Source organism: Aspergillus homomorphus, assembly GCF_003184865.1.
Source record: "Aspergillus homomorphus CBS 101889 unplaced genomic scaffold BO97scaffold_100, whole genome shotgun sequence".
NCBI lineage: Eukaryota > Fungi > Ascomycota > Eurotiomycetes > Eurotiales > Aspergillaceae > Aspergillus > Aspergillus homomorphus.
The window spans coordinates 1-18521 of record NW_020291986.1 but is presented as its reverse complement, the minus strand read 5'-3'; the positions used below and the strand labels follow the sequence as shown (position 1 = coordinate 18521).

Genomic DNA, 18521 nt, shown 5'->3' with positions numbered 1-18521 from the left:
AGCCGCCCGTTTCCGCAGGGCCACCTGATGGAGCATCTGGTCCCTGATTTGTCTCTAAGTAATCCTACTTATCAGAAGTCTCTTCATGTCATAGGTAGCTTTGTCCATCAAATTGTATCTAATAAGTTGCCCGGCCATCAATCATACGCTCATCGAGACCTAGAGATACCAAGAGTCAAGGTGATTTGACGAGAAACAGCCCGATCAAACCGGCTTTTTCAAATCGAAGCGATTCTAGAAATTTAGTTACGTTCATGCATGCCTCCGGAAGAGGGGCCCAGACCTGCCGCTCATATTTTGGAATAACTAGCCATGAGCTATGCTAGCACAGCAGAGGCTTTCTGACCAACTGCGAGCTTTTTTCCTCTTATCGTTTCATATTAACTGAATGGGATGTCTAATCACTAGATTGTAAGCCCTGGGCTATGTTTTCCTGTATGTACTATGCTGTAACCTGACTGCGCCGCAGCGGTAAAAGAGCTTTGATTATTGGTCCAACGCTAATTTTCGTTTGTAAGATCCCACCTTAAAGGTGTGGCAGTGTTGGTATTGGTGATAAACTATGTTGCTGCCTAAAGTCTAGTAGCTTCGAGGATGTCATATTCTAGTAGACATTTTTTCGGTCACTTCACCACTAGTAGCTTTATTTTTCTGACAACCAGAAAGAAAAATCCGATCCAACCTTGTCAACAGACACTCTGTGTTTTTGGTCCAGATCATCAATTATACTATAGATTTCTAACCTCTAACTATGGTCTATGACAAGAAATTATGCTCAAAATGCTCCGACTACTTCAGTTCGGAAAGCTTCTGGCACATGTCCTATGGTCGGGGACTGGGCTACCTTTTTCAAAGATCTTTTCTCAATCTTAGAGAAAACTCATCAGAATGTACGCTATGTGGTTTTATTTACGAGGCTTTGCTTCAGGCATGCAAAAAACGCGGCCCTCGTGAAAGGTGGTCAATCGATTCAGACGATGTCTTGTATTATTCTCGTGTTCTTCATGGCGAGTTTGACACGGATACTGCCCCACACTCTCATCAAACCTTTCGCCTTCGAGTCTCGACGGATTACCAATATACTCTTGGAGGTAATCTTGACATATCAGTCATCAGAGATTTCCAGAGGCCAGCAAGAGGTGAACATATAGAAATCGACGTTGCAATGTTAGGAGAGAGAATGTTTCTACAAGGAAGGAGAATGGAACAATGTCCGGACACTGATCTTGTTAAAAGCTGGCTTCAATTCTGCTGTGGAGAAGGAGGTTCCAGATGTGCCAGCGAGCCGATGAATTCATACAAACTCATCAATGTTGATGCCATGATGGTTGAACAAATGAAGACCAAATCCCGTTATGCTGCCCTGAGTTATGTTTGGGGAAAAGACACCACCAAGCACTTTCGACTTACAGAAGATTTGCGCGCAGTGCTTTCGACTCCAGGAAGCTTGGATAAATCAAGACAAGACATACCTCTTGTCTTCCTGGATGCTATCCAATTATGCCGAACCTTGGGAATTGGTTATTTGTGGATAGATGCACTATGTCACGATAAAACGAGAACAACTCTAAGCAAGGAGCTACCTACGGCGATAGCTCAGATATATAGCAATGCCTTCGTGACCATTGTGGCGAGTGGCAAGGACGCTCTCAGTGGTTTACCCGGCATCAGTACCAAACGTGAAGTTCAGCTGACCAGGCAGTTTGGGGAGACAACCATAGCTGTTGTTCAGCCGCAAATCGATATTGCTATGGCGGACTCGGACTGGATGAAGCGGGGTTGGACATTTGACGAGTATGTTCGATCGAATCATCTGCTAGTGGTTACCGACGATCAGTTGTACTTCAAGTGCAAGAAACAGGACATTATTCTCTGTGAGGATATGTGGTATGAATCCCCTGACTACTTAGGAACAACAATGAGGAAGATTGAACTTCCATCTGTGGACGGGCTTTGGGGCTGGAATGCGTCTGACGATGAAAAAGGGTTTTTCGCTTATACCCTGGCGGTTTACGAGTACTTCAGCCGTCAAATGACTCAACAGAAAGACTTGGCCCTTGGATTTGATGGCTGGCGAGAGTTTCGCGAAAAAGAAATTGGAAAGAATCTCTTGTACAATCTACCGGTGTCAGAATTTGCCCGTGCTCTGTGTTTTGAGCTGCGTGGCTGTGAGCGCCGCAAACCGGGAAAGGATTGGAGCAATAATTTGATTTATACGCCGAGTTGGTCATGGCAGGGATGGGTTGGATCTGAGAACGATATGATCGAATATATCAGTGCTTGGTCATTCGACACACCTTCTATGCAATTCTATCGCTTTCGTAAAGATGGCAACGCTCAAGAGTGTCAACTTTTTCCTTTTCCAGAACAAAATGAGCCTACGAAAGAGGACTTGGAATTCATGCTTGGAATGCTCTCCATGTGGCGAAAGCTTTCACAAACCCATCCAGAGAAGCTTTCCCGTTATTGGAAGGCAGATATTCAGAGACTGAAGAAAACTCAGATTTTGACGATGGCATATTCTCAGTCGACTTCAAAACTTTCCCATCTGCGGGTGAGTGCGAAGAAATTCTTAGAGAAATCCACTGTCAAGCACGACCGGCACCACAGATGTTATATGGCTTGCCTCAAAGCTTGGTTGACTGCTTGATCGCTTTTGAGACCATTCAATTTGAGTTATGCGTCACAAAAGGGGACAATGATGAAGGCGGATACTGCCATGCACCTTTGCCACCATCTCAAGAAGGTCGAAAAAAAAAAAATTTCTTTGGTACTGTGTGTTTTGATTCACCGATCAGTCGTGCAGAGGGTTACTTATTTAATTTTGTCTACATCAATACCTGCTATGATAGCAGGCCTGAGGACTTTTTCATTGTCACAGAAAAAAGCGAGTTTGGACCACTTTTGCAAACTCGTGTTGGAAGCTGCCTATTTGATGAGGGCTGCCTGAAGGAGCTTGTAAGCAACGAGCACCTGAACTGGAAATATAAGATGGTCTACTTGATATAGGTCATTATGTTCCATATCACAGCGGGCGAGGGCTTGAGAGCTTCTAGATATACTGTTTTAAGGTCATAATACATGGACAAATTAGCTTGCCCGAGGCAATGGTACACTTGATGCGATCGAGCGCCGGGTCACATAATAGGAGCCCCGATAATCGAAACCTGCCAGAGTCGGTTTTTCAATTTTAGTGACTTCGGATTCAGGGAAGGTAGAAGATACAGATAACATAAAATCATCTAGACTTCAGTGTGAACATAAAATAGTTCTTAACATGCCGTACTATCCTGTATCGCACGATGCGTAGAAAAGCCAAAATAACAGATTTATCCTAGTTTAAGCTAGTCTACGAGAGTGGCGCTCATTAAGAGCGAAAGAATATAAGAATATATATTCCAAACGTGCAAGATACTGTCCAACTTCGATATCGAGGTAATATTATGTTGTAATCTTTAACCCTATAAAGATATGGTCTAATGACATTAGATCATTTCTGACTAGTGCTATGTGTTCGAGCTGTAGTCATGCATCCTAACCTAAGCATTGGGCATGATAACTAAGGCCTTGGCATGAGTAGCCTTGATCATGGTCCCGGTGCTATTTTCAAGCACCTTGATACACGCCTCCATGTACAGCTTTCGTCCCTCAACTTTGACAGGCCAGGCACTGACTTTGAGGGAAGACTGAGGGTCGATCGGTTGTAAATAGGAAATAGCTAGACTGGCCGTGACAGCTCCTGGACAGCAATCGGTAAGAACCTGATCGAGGTAGAATGCTTGGATTCCCCCATGTAGCTTGCCGGGATAATAGCAGAATGGAGAAAAACCACGTATCAATGCCTCCTTTATCACGTTTCTGGAAAGGTTCTAGATCCTATTATATCGGATGTCAAAAGCGGTTATCAAGATTAAGAGATGTTATAGAACAGCCTTCCCAAAAGAACTTTCATAGATCTCTAATAACCAACTCGTCTGCAGAGTTTTCTATCGTGATAAGCGTAGTGTGGATCGCATTGTTTAAGTTCGACTGTTGCTAGAGCTCGGTTGCTTGTGCTCTCAAAGAACAATTATTGCCTCGTCGCTGATGAAAATCCATTCTCCTTTATAGAATGATCTTTGCATTCTGGCATTCGTCTCGGTGTCATGCCTAGCTCGGAGAGACCCACTAAGCTCGATCCAACTCATCAGACGAATTAATCTCTAGTGCAGAATAGCCCCACTGAACCTGAGATAATTAAGGATATCTAATAAACATTCAAAGCGGATAGATTACACTCAGGGGTGTATAGGTGACGTTTGCTTGGGCTAAGCTAAGCAATGCCGTACGGGTTCAAATTCTAAGAAGTTTGGATCGAATGAGTTTCAACTCCATTGATAAACAAAAAAGATGTTCATTAGAATAAGGCAGTATTTATAGACACGAAATTCTTGATGCAACATATAGTCTGCTCAGCATTCTCAAATGGTTGAACAAACCCTAGTGCGCTTTAAGATTCCGCTGGTTTGGCCCCCCAAAACAACCCCATGGTCTAGAAATTCTCGTGCATCTAACGGTATCGGTAGGAGAGGAACTGGCTGTTATGGATATTCTAGGCATGGATGCGGGTAAACTTATGGTCTACAATGAAATCATCAACTCTAACATGCTTGGATAGCGAGAAGTACTTTTTCGTTGTATGGAAAGGCTACGTGGTTGTTTTGATCATAATTTTAGGTAACTCGGCCTCAATTGGACTCGACTTTGGCAGCTCCATGTGTCAGTACTACATTCTTGGCCAGCATCAGTGCGCTTGGTGTTCTGATCTAGAGACCGACCTTCGACAAACGCAAATTGGCATTAGCAGAAAACATCAAACATAGTGGACGAAGACCATGGGACGTGAGCCAAAAGGTTGAGCACAATCATTATCTTGCACTAAGCGACATTCATCAGTTCAACATCTCGCAGTTGACGATCATCTGCTTCGAAGAAAGAACTATTTTAGCTGGGACACTCGAACTCTCAAATCGCACCATCGAAGACCGCTCTTTACTAGTGCTTACTCCATCCAAGCGTGGCCTTCGGCCAGTGCTTGCATCTCTCTCCTCATTTTCTCACCGGCCAACTGCGCCAGGAGTTGCAGTTCAGAGGCAGCCACCTAAAAACTATTTTTAGTAACTTTATAGCGGCAGTAGCTGGTAGATTTATTAATATTAAAAAAATATATTAAGTTAAGTATAGGCTTATAATAATTACTAAGAAGTCTATAATTATAAATATATATTATAGTTTTCTTTTAGTTTACTAATTATTTAGCAGAAAAATACTATAGTATATTATAAGTAGATTAGATCTTATTATATTCTAGTAGTCTAAGTTAAAGCTAATTATAAATATTTATTATTAATAATAAAAGATATAGGCTATATACTATAGTATTATATTATAATATCTTATTTAAATAATATTATCTTAGAGTTAGGATATTTTTATACTAATAAATAAAGAAAAGAGTAGTAGTATATTATTAATATAAAAAACTTATTTTCTGTTAAATTTACTTATAATTTATAATAGTAATTTTATTTCAGTATTATTTTTTTATAAATAATATCTTATTTTTTAATTTTTCTTTTTATAGTTTATTCTAAATAAATACTAATTAAATCTATATCTTAAACTATATAATAATTATAGTTATAGCAGAACCAGATATATTATATTATTATTTTATATTATTTATATTTATAATTCTATATTATGGGTTTTATATTATTTTATTTTATTATTATTCTAAATATATATTATATATATATCTACAACTTTTAACAGCTGAATTTAGTTAAGATAATAAAGTATATTAAAAAGATTAGTATTACTAATAAATACTATACTAAGTATAATATCTTCTTAATTTTATAAGAAAGATAGAAGTATTCTACTATATTCTTATTTTTAATAGAAGAAATATTATTAAATACTAGATTATTAGTATCTAAAAATATAAGGATTATAAGAAGATTATTACTAATAGTATTTATATTATATTATCTAGTTTTATTATTATTCTAGAAGTAAATTATATAAATACTATATAGCAGCCTATCTATTATTTAGTTTTTTTTTTAAATTTTATTTTTTTAAATTTATATATTTTCTGCAGGGTATTTACTAAGTTTTTAGCTAATAACTATTAATTATATTCTAAAAACTATTTTTTCTATTTTATAAAGTAGAATTAGTTATCTTATAATATTAGATTATCTAGTATTTATTCTATTTTCTACTTATTATTATTATCTAGATTAAGTATAGATAATAATTTAGTCTTATCTTTTTTAATCTTCTAAGGTTCTAGAAAAGATATATAAAAGATATTATATAAATAATTATATTTTACTAGTAGATATAAGTAAAATATTTATTTTTTAATTATATCTATAATTTAGAATAACCTAATAAATTTAGATACTAGTTTATAAACTATCTCTTTAAACTTTAAGTTTTTAATAAATAGTTTAACTAAGTTATCTCTCTTAAAAATATATACTACTTTATCTCTTTTTTTAAAGGATAGGGTACTATAATAGTTATTATAATAAAGTACTTGTTTTTCAGCAGCTTTTTGCTAATTTTGATATAGATCTTCTTTGTTATGGGACCAAGGCCCCGATATAGAGCTCGGCTTCAGGTAGAGTGGCTTAACCTGACTGTTATACCTTAACCTTAACCTGACCATAACCTGGTGGTCAGGTTAAGGTATAAAAAGTAATTTAACTATACAGTTAAGGTCAGGTTAAGATATAACTATTACTTTAACTATTTATACCTACCAGTTAGAAAGATTAGATATAGTAGATAGATTATTAACTATAGATTAATTAATAATATATATATCTCTCTTATATAGATAATATACAAAGTATAATATATTTTTAATTATAATATAGTTATATTCTTTATATTTAATTTATCTATTCTTTTTATTTTATTTATTTTATCTTTTCTATCTATTCTATTTATTTCTTTTAAGAAATATACTATACTTTAAAAAAAGTTTTTACAGAACTTAGTATAAGAAGAATAATATTTAATATAAGATATATATACTAATTATTCTTTATATTATCTAGAATAGTAATTATAATAATATAGAAATTATAAAAAATAAGCCTTTATCTAAAAGTATATAATATTTATAAATTTAGATAAGGCTATTTTCTCTATTTCTAATAATAATCTATTTTCTAAATTATTTTTTAAATTATTTATATCCTTATTTTTACTAATATAAAAGATAGTAATTATCTTATTCTTCTCTTAATTCTTAAGTATAAAAATAATTAAGTTTAGATTAAGATTCTTAAGGATATCCTGGTACTCCTTATTTATAATAAAATAATTAATATATATCTAAAGTATAACTATTTTAATTATATTAAGCTAAAGATAATTCTAGTAATAATAATAGATATCTTAAGATTTATTAAATAAATATTTAATATTAATACTATTAGTTATAATAGATAAGAAATCTCTAATTATCTAATAAAAAATAGAAAACTAATTATAATAGGATTTTTAATAAATAAGAATATTAGTATATCTTATAATACCTGGAATAATATTAGTTAAATTAAAAATAAGTTAATAAACTATATATTTTTAATATTTAAATATATCTTAAATTTCTTAAATATTTCTGCTGCAGGTAAGAGCCTCTAGTATTTAAAAATATTATAAAAAACTTTATCTAAATCTAAAAATAATCTAGAGATAATAAATAATATATTAATAACTAGATTTTAACTATAATAGAAATAAAATATTTTTTTAAAAATAGTCTAGTATTTATTATACTAATTAATATTATTATTAAGCTATATATCTTTCTTAAATTTCTTAAGCCTAAATATTAGGTTAAGAATTATTATAATTATATAGATATAACCTTTTATCTGATATATATAATTATAAAGGAAAAAGGTCAGCTAGGTGTAGAATCAAAGTACTAGTATTATATAAATATAGACTAATCCTTGCCTTTCTAGTATATAGCAAGACCTGGATATTTAAAATATAGATTCTACTAAATTATTAATATCATAACTATTTTATAACTAAGATATAGGTATTCTATTATAATAATTACTTAGTTATATAAATTAACTATAATAATTTAGTTCTTTCTTAATAGCAGCTATTCTTAGCTGTAAGATAGTAGTATAATACTACTAATTTAATAGTTAAATTAATTATTTTTATAGATATAATAACTAGTAGTAGAAAGTAATAATATTACTTTATATTAGATTAATATATTCTAAATAATACTTTTTTATTTTAGAAATATAATATTATTTCTATTATAATAATAATAGTTTTTTTATACTTCTCTCTTCTCTTTTTTTTATTTTATTAATATTATAATTTTCTAGAATTTATTATTTTCCTATTATAAAATACTTATTTTTAAGTAGTTTTTATTAGTAAATACTTATTAAAATATATATAAATATTATCCTGCAGTTCTTATTACTTAATAGTATTAAAAAACTAATAAATAAATATAGAGTCTATTATTTATTATTATAACTATTTATATAAATTATTATCTTCTGTTTACAGTATCTCTTAACCTAGAGATTTTATTCTATTTAAAATATTTTAGAACTACAGTAAAACAGTTTAATACAGGAATAGATAAATTATTTAAATCTAATTATTATTTTAATATAATATTAAGTATAAAATATTACTAATATATAATAAGAAAGCCTAACTATACCCCTGTGGATTCTTTTATCTTAAATAAAAGAATTTAATTAATTATATTATAAATTATAACTGGAATACTTAAAAATACTAAGAAGTTAATAGTAATTCTTAAGTAGTTTAATTTCTTTTAGAATATTAATAATAAAAAATAAGACTTTATTATTTATAAACTGTATAATCTTATTATATATTTTTTTATTATAATATTTATAGATATAGAGTATATTTATTATTCTGAGTATAGACTAATAGTAATTATTAAAAAGACTATAACTATAAATATTTTTTATAACTTAAGTTAGCTTTATTAATAATTCAGTAAAAAAATATAAATATTTATTATAATTAGGTTAAATCTTATTATATACTTATATTTTAGGCTGGAAATAATTATAAATTTCTAGTATTTTTACTAGATAATACTAGTTATTTATTTTAGATTTATACTATTATTTCTTACTTAAATACTATAATTATTAAAGTTATATATTATTTTACTAATAGAAACAGAGTAGAGAAGATTATGATTAATAAAGTAAAATAGACTTTTCCTATCTAGATTATATATAATTTATAGATATTTTTCTACTTTAGTAATATTTTACTAGCGGTAATATCCTGTTATATAGTTTTTTCTTTATTATTATTATTAAATAGATACTAATTAAACTTATATTTTAAATTATATAATAAATATAGCTGTAGCCCAGCTGAATATAATATATTATTATTTTATATTTTTATTTATAATTATATACTCTAGGTTTCGCATTGTATTATTTTATTATTAATTCTTATATATATTATATATATATTTATAACTTTAACAGCCAGATCTAGCCAAGACCTTAACAGCTGGATCCAGCTAAAATAATAAAGTATATTAAGAAGATTAGTATTACTGGTAAATACCTTACTAAATATAATATTTTTTTAAGTTTATAAGAAAAATAGAAGTATCCTATTATATTCTTATTTTTTATAGAAAGAATACTATTAAGTACTAGGTTATTAATATCTAGAAATATAAAAATTATAAGAAGACTATTACTAGTAATATTTATACTATACTATCTAGTTTTACTATTATTCTAGAAGTAAATTATATAAATATTATATAATAACTTATCTGCTATTTAGTTTTTTTTCTTTTAAACTTTATTTTTTTAAATTTATATATTTTTTATAGGATATTTACTAAGTTTTCAGCTAGTAATTATTAGTTATATTTTAAAAATTATTTTTTCTATTTTATAAAGTAGAACTAGTTATTTTATAATATTAAATTATCTAGTACTTGTTCTATCTTCTACTTATTATTATTATCTAAATTAGATATAAGTAATAATTTAGTCTTATTTTCTTTAATCTTTTAAAATTTTAGAAGAGATATATAAAAGATATTATATAAATAATTATATTTTATTAGTAAATATAAGTAAAATATTTATTTCTTAATTATATTTATAATTTAGAATAGTTTAATAAATTTAGATACTAGTTTATAAACTATTTCTTTAAACTTTAGGTTTTTAATAGATAATTTAATTAAATTATTTTTTTTAAAGATATATACTACTCTATCTCTTCTTTTAAAAAATAAGATACTATAATAGTTATTATAATAAAGTACTTATTTTTTAGTAGTATTTTACTAATTTTATTATAGGTTTTTCTAAAGATTATTAAGTCTTTCTAATCTTTTTATAATAGATAGTATCTCTACTTTTATAAGAATATTTTTAATCTATAGTTAAAACTCTGGTATATAATTTATAAGAGTTTTAAAAAAAATTATCTTAATTAATATATTTTTATAACTATTATAAATAAATTTAGTTTTAGATAATATATTAACTTAGTAATCTTAATTTTTTATAATAAAATATCTTAGATAATATTTTAAGACTTAATTTATTTTTTTAGTTTAGCTATTAATTTAAGAGTAGAATACTATTAATAACCTTTTTTTTATCTTAATTTAGAAGTAGAGGTTTAATCAGAATTAACTAGTAAATATAAGTCCTTTATTAGTAACTATACTTATAAGTAGTTTATACTTTAGTTTAATCTCTTAATAAAAGATATTAGCTAGTTATCTTGTATCTATTATATATAATATAAATAAGAAATAATATAGTTTTATAAAATAATTAATAATAATAAATATTAAATTAACCTAAGTTTTTTAATAGTAGAGCTCTAGTAATCTAGTAATAAAATCTATAATAATTTTAGTCTAGAGCTATAATAAAATTAGTAGATTTTTAAATTTTTTATATAACTAATATCTAGAAGCTGTTTAATATTAATAGATTAGATATATTATTATATATTCTTTTATATATTTTTATAAATTTATTTAGTAGAACTTTCTTTAGATAAGTTATTCTATTTTATTTTTTTTAAAGTAGCCTGTTAGTAGATTATTATAATAATATTATAGAATCTCTTTATAAAGACTATTTAATTCAGGTATATATAATCTTTCTTTAAAATATAATAGTATATTAGTAGTAATATCCTAATTTTTAGTTTAGAAACAGTAGCTTTTTATTATATAATATCTAAATTCTTAGACTATAATTACCTAATTAAATTTCTTAGGTCTTTATTAATTTTATTATTATAAATATTCTTAACTTTACTAGCCTATTTTATTACTAAAACCTTAGTAGTTCAGATTAGATCTAATATATAGATTATAATCTAATTAACTAATTCTGTACCAGTAAGTCCTGTAAAATTATTTAATATTATATAAATACTAGATTTAAGTCTTTTTTGTAAAGATATTTTATTATATCTAAACTAGGATTTCTTCTTAAATACTGCTAAGTAATAAATTAAATATACTTGAAATACTTATATAATATTATTATTATAATTACTATTCTTTATATTAAAAAATCTAGATAAGATATTAGTAGAATTAGTTTTTTCTAACCTATATTTAATAATAAAATTATAAAATATTAATTCTATATATTAATATATCTAGTACCTGTTTAACTATAGTTAATTTATAAAGATTTAGAAGTTTATATAATCTGATAAGATCTTAATAATATATTAAGTTTCTTTTAGATATTAATACCAGTATTTAAATAAATAAATAATAATAAATAACTCCTGGTCTAGAGTTACCTAATTTAATTTTATTCTAGTAAATTTTCTTAACCAGATAGTAATTATATAAAATTAATTTATAGATCTTAGTTATATAAGAATTCTAGTTATTTTTTTATAGGTGTTAGTTTTAATTCAGATTAATAATTTAAGATTAAAGAAGTAAAGTAGTAGCATTTTTTAGAATATATTAATAAATTAATAAAATACTAGTTATTTGTCAAGTATAAGATAATATAAGCTGGGTTTCTTATTATTTTAACTACTTTTTAATAGATTAGTTAGAGATAAGACAAGTAATAAAAAATTATAAATAAATTATTAATAGAAATTATAAAACTTAAGAAAAACTTATATTTTATAGAAGCTTCTTAATAATAACCAGAAAATAATAATATCTATTTATTAAAAATCTATAATAATATCTTAGAGAGATATTTTATAATTAAGAAATTTAATTTAGATCTAGAAGAAAGAATACTTTAAAGTCTTAGTATATAAGTTTACTTTCTTTAATTAGCTTAGGACTTACTTAATATATTTAATATATTTAGATTTTATTATTAAGAAGATAAGAATATTATCTAGGTAAGTAATATAGATAATATTAAAAATATTATATAATATAAAATAAATATAATTTTAAAAAAATACAGAAGTATTAGTTAGACTAAATAATATAATTAAGTACTTAAAGTAATTATAATATATTTAAAATATAATCTTCTACTTATCTCTTTTTTTAATATAAATTTAATAATAAGTATCTTATATATTAATCTTACTAAAGTATTTATATTCTACTAGATAATTAAGAATTTTAGTAATAAATAGAAGAGGATAATAATTCTTAATTATAATTTTATTAAAGTTATAATAATCTATATAAAAATATAAATTTTTATTTTTCTTAGGTATAAATAGGATAGGGGACCCTGTAGGATTTTTAGATAATTAAATTTTTTTATTCTTTAAGTTTTTATTAATATATTACTTTAAAACTAATAGTTTCTTTTTAAATAAGGGGTAAATAGAACTAAATAGAGGTTTTTTATTATTAATAAAGTTAATAGTATAGTTATTTCTATAGTAATTAAATAATATTTTAGATTAGTTAAAAAAAAAGATATCTTAAAAATCCTAAAGTTCTATTAGAATATTATTATTTTATAAGTATTCTAGTATTTTATTATTTATAGATAGCTATAGCTCCTCTAGTAATTTAACTAAAATATATATATAAATATAATTTTAGTATACTTTAATAAATTTTTAAAGATATAATTCTTATATATTATAGAATTTAAATTACTATATCTTATTCTATAGACTTAAATAGATTTTATAATTATTAATAGTAGTTATAGATAATAGAATAAAGATATTATTAGAATTATAATAAATTATTATATAAGATTTAGTAAATTATTATTAAATTTTTTTTAAATTAGTTATTTTAATATAAATATCCTATATTCTATAACTAGGAATTATTCTATTATTAATAATCTTTAAATTTAAGGATTATAGTAAAGTTTTAGTAAAGAAAGAATATTATATAAACTAGATATTAATAATATTATACTTAGTACTAGTATTTATATCTATAAATATTTTATTAATATTTAATATTTATATAAGTACTAAAACTCTATCAGCTATATTTATCTTAAAAGATTAGACTAAAATAAGAGATAAGACTCCAGCTCTAATTAATTTTCTAAATTAATTTTTTTAGTTTATAATCTCTAGATTTAGTTAGATTTCTTATTTTTTTTAGAGTATTAGTTTATAAAATATTTAATATTATTATACAGATAATAATATAGTTATTTCTAAATTTAATTAGAAATATAAGATCTTAGAAGCTGTTATATTTTTTTATTAGAATAAAACTACTTTTATAATATATTCAGATCTTCTTATTTTTACTTCTGTTTTTATTACTATAAATATAGATTCTAATAATAGATAATAATTAATACTATCTTATTATATTTTTTAAATAATTAGTAAATATATTTTTTAATATATTAGCTAAAATTAAAAAATAGTTTAATAAAAAAAATATTATTCTAGTATATTAAGATAAGTATAAAACTTATACAGATTTTAATTATTTTATTACTAAGCTTATTTAAGTTAATTTATTATATCTAGCTTAAATATAGTAATATTTTTAATAAAAAAAAGAATTTATTTAGTAAAGAAAGATTACAAGTAGCTAATAAGCTTCTTTTATTCTAAAGATAATTCTTTAAGGTATTAATATTATCTTTATTAGTAGATAATACTTATATAATTAATAGCTTTAAGGATTTTTTAATAATTAGTATTAAATTTAAAAGATATTTTTTAAAAATTATAATTTAAGTTATAGAACTATTCCTGTCGCTTCTAGATATTAAAAAATAATTTAAATTAAGAAATATTCTTAATTTTAATATCTGATTTTAAATTACTTAAAGATAATAAAGTCTTCTATTAATAATTTAATATAAGATTAATATTATATTATTAAATCTTTTATTTTAATTCAGTAGCTTACTGCTGTAGCTGTTAATAATCTTAAAATTTACTAATAATATCTTATATTATAATAAAATCCTCTACTAATAAGTTATAAATAGCTAGAATAGAAGATCTAGTATTTATAAAAAAAATTTCTAATTCTGAATTATTTCTAGAATATAATTATTAAAATAATATCCTATACTTTTCTTCTACAGGTAATTAAAAAAAAAGAATTAAAATTATAAAAAAAAAAAGATTAGCTAGATATAGAATTAAAGTATTAGTATTATATAAATATAGATTAATCCTTATCTTTCTAGTATATAGCAAGGCCTGGGTATTTAAGATATAGATTCTACTAAATTATTAATATCACAACTATTTCATGACTAAGGTATGGATATTCTGTTACAGTAACTACTTAGTTGTATAGGTTAACCATGACAATAATAATAATATTTCTATAATTTTTAATATATATTTTATAAATTCTTAAGAATCTTCTTCTTCTAGAATACTTATTTTTTTACCAGTTAGTTAATAAAGTAATCCAGGTAGTTAAAAAGATTATTATAAATATTATAGACCTTATAAATAGTAGATCTACTATTCCTAAATAGATAAAATATAAAAAGAAAAAATAAGTATAGAAGCTTAAGAAGATACTTTATTTACTTCTATTTAATTAAAGTTAATTAAAGATAATTAATATTAGTATAATTATAGTACTAAATAAAGTTTTTAATTATTTAATAAAGATTAAACGCCTGGTAAATTATAAGATAGATTAAATTCTAATAAATCTTATAATCCAGAAGAAGATAGTAGACTAAACTAGATTTAAGTTATTAGATAAGCTAGAACTTCTTATAATATTAAGAACTTATATTTATAAATTATATAATCTTCTAAATCTATAATTAAGAATTAGTATATTATATTATTATAGAAAAAAGACCTCTAGAAGCTATCTATAAAAGACTTTTATAAATAGCTCTTAGAATATATCTTTTTAAGAATTTTTAAAATACTAGTATAAGGACTAAGGGGTGAAATAGCGTAATGAACGAATATCCCTTGCGAGAATCAAAGATGGTGTTGTATTGCCTTAAAGTATTATCACTGATTTCCTATTCTCGCGGGTAGCTGCCACTTATGTGGTGGTCGCAGCTACTCGCCTAGTCTCTCACGTGATCTCTTATCTTATTCTCGCAAGGAGTAGTTAATGTTCCTTCGTGATAAGCTTATCGCGAAGGTTATAAGGATATTAGTCCTTACAACTAGAAAAGACTTTAAGACTTCTATTATTATTATCCTAAATATATTTAATAGTATTATTTAAGGTCTTAATCTAAAGTTTCTATAGAAGAGTATTAATTATGAACTAAATTATATAAGTAAAACAGGGAATATAATACTAACTTTAAAGAATCTTTATAAAATCAGAGTTAATAAAAGTATTATAAAACTGGATATTCTAGCTGAGCTAAGTCTAGAGTTCTAATAAAATTAAACTAAATATTAAATTATTATTACTAGTATTATTAGTTATTATACTTAATAGCTGGTAAAATAAATTATGCTTATATAAAATTAATAAAATAATCATAGCTAGATTCTTACTAGAGTGGCTAATGGTTAAAAAACAGGTTAAAAACTGAACATTGAAAAAATGTATTTAGACTGATTAAAATCTGTATATCCTTGTTTCTAATTTGAAATCCAATAGATATATTATATATATATATATATATATTACATCTATATTACAGTCCAGTACAGCTAAGCTGTATTTAATACATGACTAATCAGTTTCAGGCTTTTTTTCTATGGTAATTTTTAACCGTCTGGTATTTTACTGTATTGGGCATGTATTATACTAAAAATAGATTTAGTTTATAATATATATATTTAGCTTACAATATATTTATTCATAAGGTATTTTTATAATTATTGATTCTTATAAAATACTTTAACCGTCAGCTGTATTTTTTAACCGTTACCATTAACCTGACCTGGCTGTTAGCCACTCTAATTCTTACTAATATAGGATCTAGATACTAGTCAGAAGCCTAGTAAGATCTTATAGTAATCTATATCTTTTATTAGGAAATATCTAATTAAAGTAAGAAATATCTTCTAATTAGGACTAGTCCAGTAGTTAACTATAATTAATATTTATCTAGTATCTAGAAACTTTAATAATAATTTTATATATATTTTTTTAAACAGTGCTAATAAATATTCTTTAATCTATATTTAATTAAAAGAATTTAATCTTTAGTAAAAAGATAAAGTAGTAAGATTAATTATTTATTTAAATTATATATATTTAATAATCCAAAATAATAGGTAATAAGTAATTATAAAACATAGGATTTAATTTTAAAAATCCTATTTATTATAGGTAGTAGAGACCTAGAGATAAAGAATAATTAATATAAATTTATCTTAGAAGAATAAATAAATATCTATAATAACTTTTTATTTAATATCTGACTAATTATTTACTTAGATATAACTAAAAATAATTTCTTTTTATAATTTTTATAAAGATAATAACTTATAGAAGTAGTTCCTGAGTTTTTAATTCCTGGATATTATAAAATATAAAAATATATAAAATAATAAATATAAGAAGTTCTGTTAAGAAATAATATATCTTTCTAAAAACTTTTTTATAATATTAATAATTTTTCTTAACTAAAATAAAATAATAGTCTTTAAGTTTATAAATAAGCTTTAGAAAAGGATATCTTCTACTACTAATTATAAAAAATAAAAAGTCTTTCTTACAGAATTAGATATAGGATAATTTTCTGATTCTTCACGACATGTGTAATCTCAAGACTTAGGAAAGAAGTAAAGATCTGGCCTGAGTAGCTTATCTTAGTTCAAGATTTATTATTATTTATAAAGATCTAAGAAACAGAAGAGAAGGGCTTAATAGTATCCTCTAAAAATAAACTAGATAACTATAACTAACTTATAGTACTAGTAGAGTGGCTAACAGCCAGGTCAGGTCAGGTTAATGAAAATTTTTATACCTGACTGCAGGTTAATGGTCAGATATAAGAAATATATATTCCTACTCAGGTTAATCAACAGTTAACCTGCGGGTCAAATTTCTCAGTAATTAAGTATATTTAAGAAGGCGGTATAAAGCAGCAGAATATTTCTACCTGAATCTTGCCTGATCCTGCCTAATTTCTACCTAATTTAGCCTGATTTCTGCCTAATTCTGCCTGATTCTGCCTGATTCAGGTATAACAGTTAACCGCGGTTAACCGTTATACCTGCGGTTAATCTGATTTTTATACCTTAACCTGACTGCCAGGTTAAGGTCAGGTTAAGGTTAAGGTATAACGGTCAGGTTAAGCCACTCTAAGTACTAGAAAGATTCTGTAAATAATAGATTAACAAAGAAAAAAGTAGAAAAACTCTGCAAAGGCAGTATTTTTTAGTTTAAAGATATATTTATATATAAATATAATCTATTATATTTCTCCTCCCAGCTTAATCTACCTGCTGTATTTATTATTATTAATAAATATAATAAATAGAAAACTATATTTAGAGTCTAGAGTTATTAAATATTTTCTTCTTCTAAATAACTTAAATACTTAATTATTTAGAGTTATATTTAGAGTTAAGATTTAAATAATCTCTTCTTCTACTATAAGTCTAAAGTCTAAATATATTACTTTATTAAGATATAGGCTGTATCTTAACAGGTACCCTGTTACTTATATTTTAATTCCCGGAAATCTTACAGCCTTAATTAGAGTGGCTTAACCTGACTGTTATACCTTAACCTTAACCTGACCTTAACCTGGCGGTCAGGTTAAGGTATAAAAATCAGATTAACCGCAGGTATAACGGTTAACCGCGGTTAACTGTTATACCTGAATCAGGCAGAATCAGGCAGAAATCAGGCGGAATTAGGCAGAATCAGGCAGGATTAGGCATAAATCAGGTAAGAATTAGGCAGAAATATTCTGCCTAAACCTACCGCCTCCTTTAATAGGCTTAGTTACTAAGAAATTTAACCCGCAGGTTAACCGTTGGTTAACCTGAGTAGGAATATATATTTCTTATACCTGAGCATTAACCTGCAG

At 25.3% G+C, this 18521-nt stretch overlaps 2 protein-coding genes across 2 annotated transcripts; one reads left to right on the top strand and one right to left on the bottom strand.

Moving 5' to 3' along the window:
• The first annotated feature begins 648 nt into the window (after positions 1 to 648).
• On the top strand, positions 649 to 3127 carry BO97DRAFT_409511 (HET domain protein). The gene has a single exon (XM_025696078.1). The coding sequence runs from the start codon at positions 752 to 754 to the stop codon at positions 2648 to 2650; it is 1899 nt and encodes a 632-aa protein (XP_025545801.1). The 5' UTR covers positions 649 to 751; the 3' UTR covers positions 2651 to 3127.
• Positions 3128 to 3539: 412 nt separating this feature from the next.
• BO97DRAFT_358343 (hotdog fold domain-containing protein) lies at positions 3540 to 3818 on the bottom strand (the record flags this gene model as incomplete). The annotated part of the gene is made up of 1 exon (XM_025692251.1): positions 3540 to 3818. A coding segment is annotated over one exon (279 nt), but the record flags the coding sequence as incomplete, so codon positions are not given.
• Between the last annotated feature and the right edge of the window lie 14703 nt (positions 3819 to 18521).

What these genes read in the sequence shown, in the direction of transcription:
- BO97DRAFT_409511 (XM_025696078.1), top strand. Translation starts at nt 752, where the DNA reads ATGGTCTATGACAAGAAATTATGCTCAAAATGCTCCGACTACTTCAGT.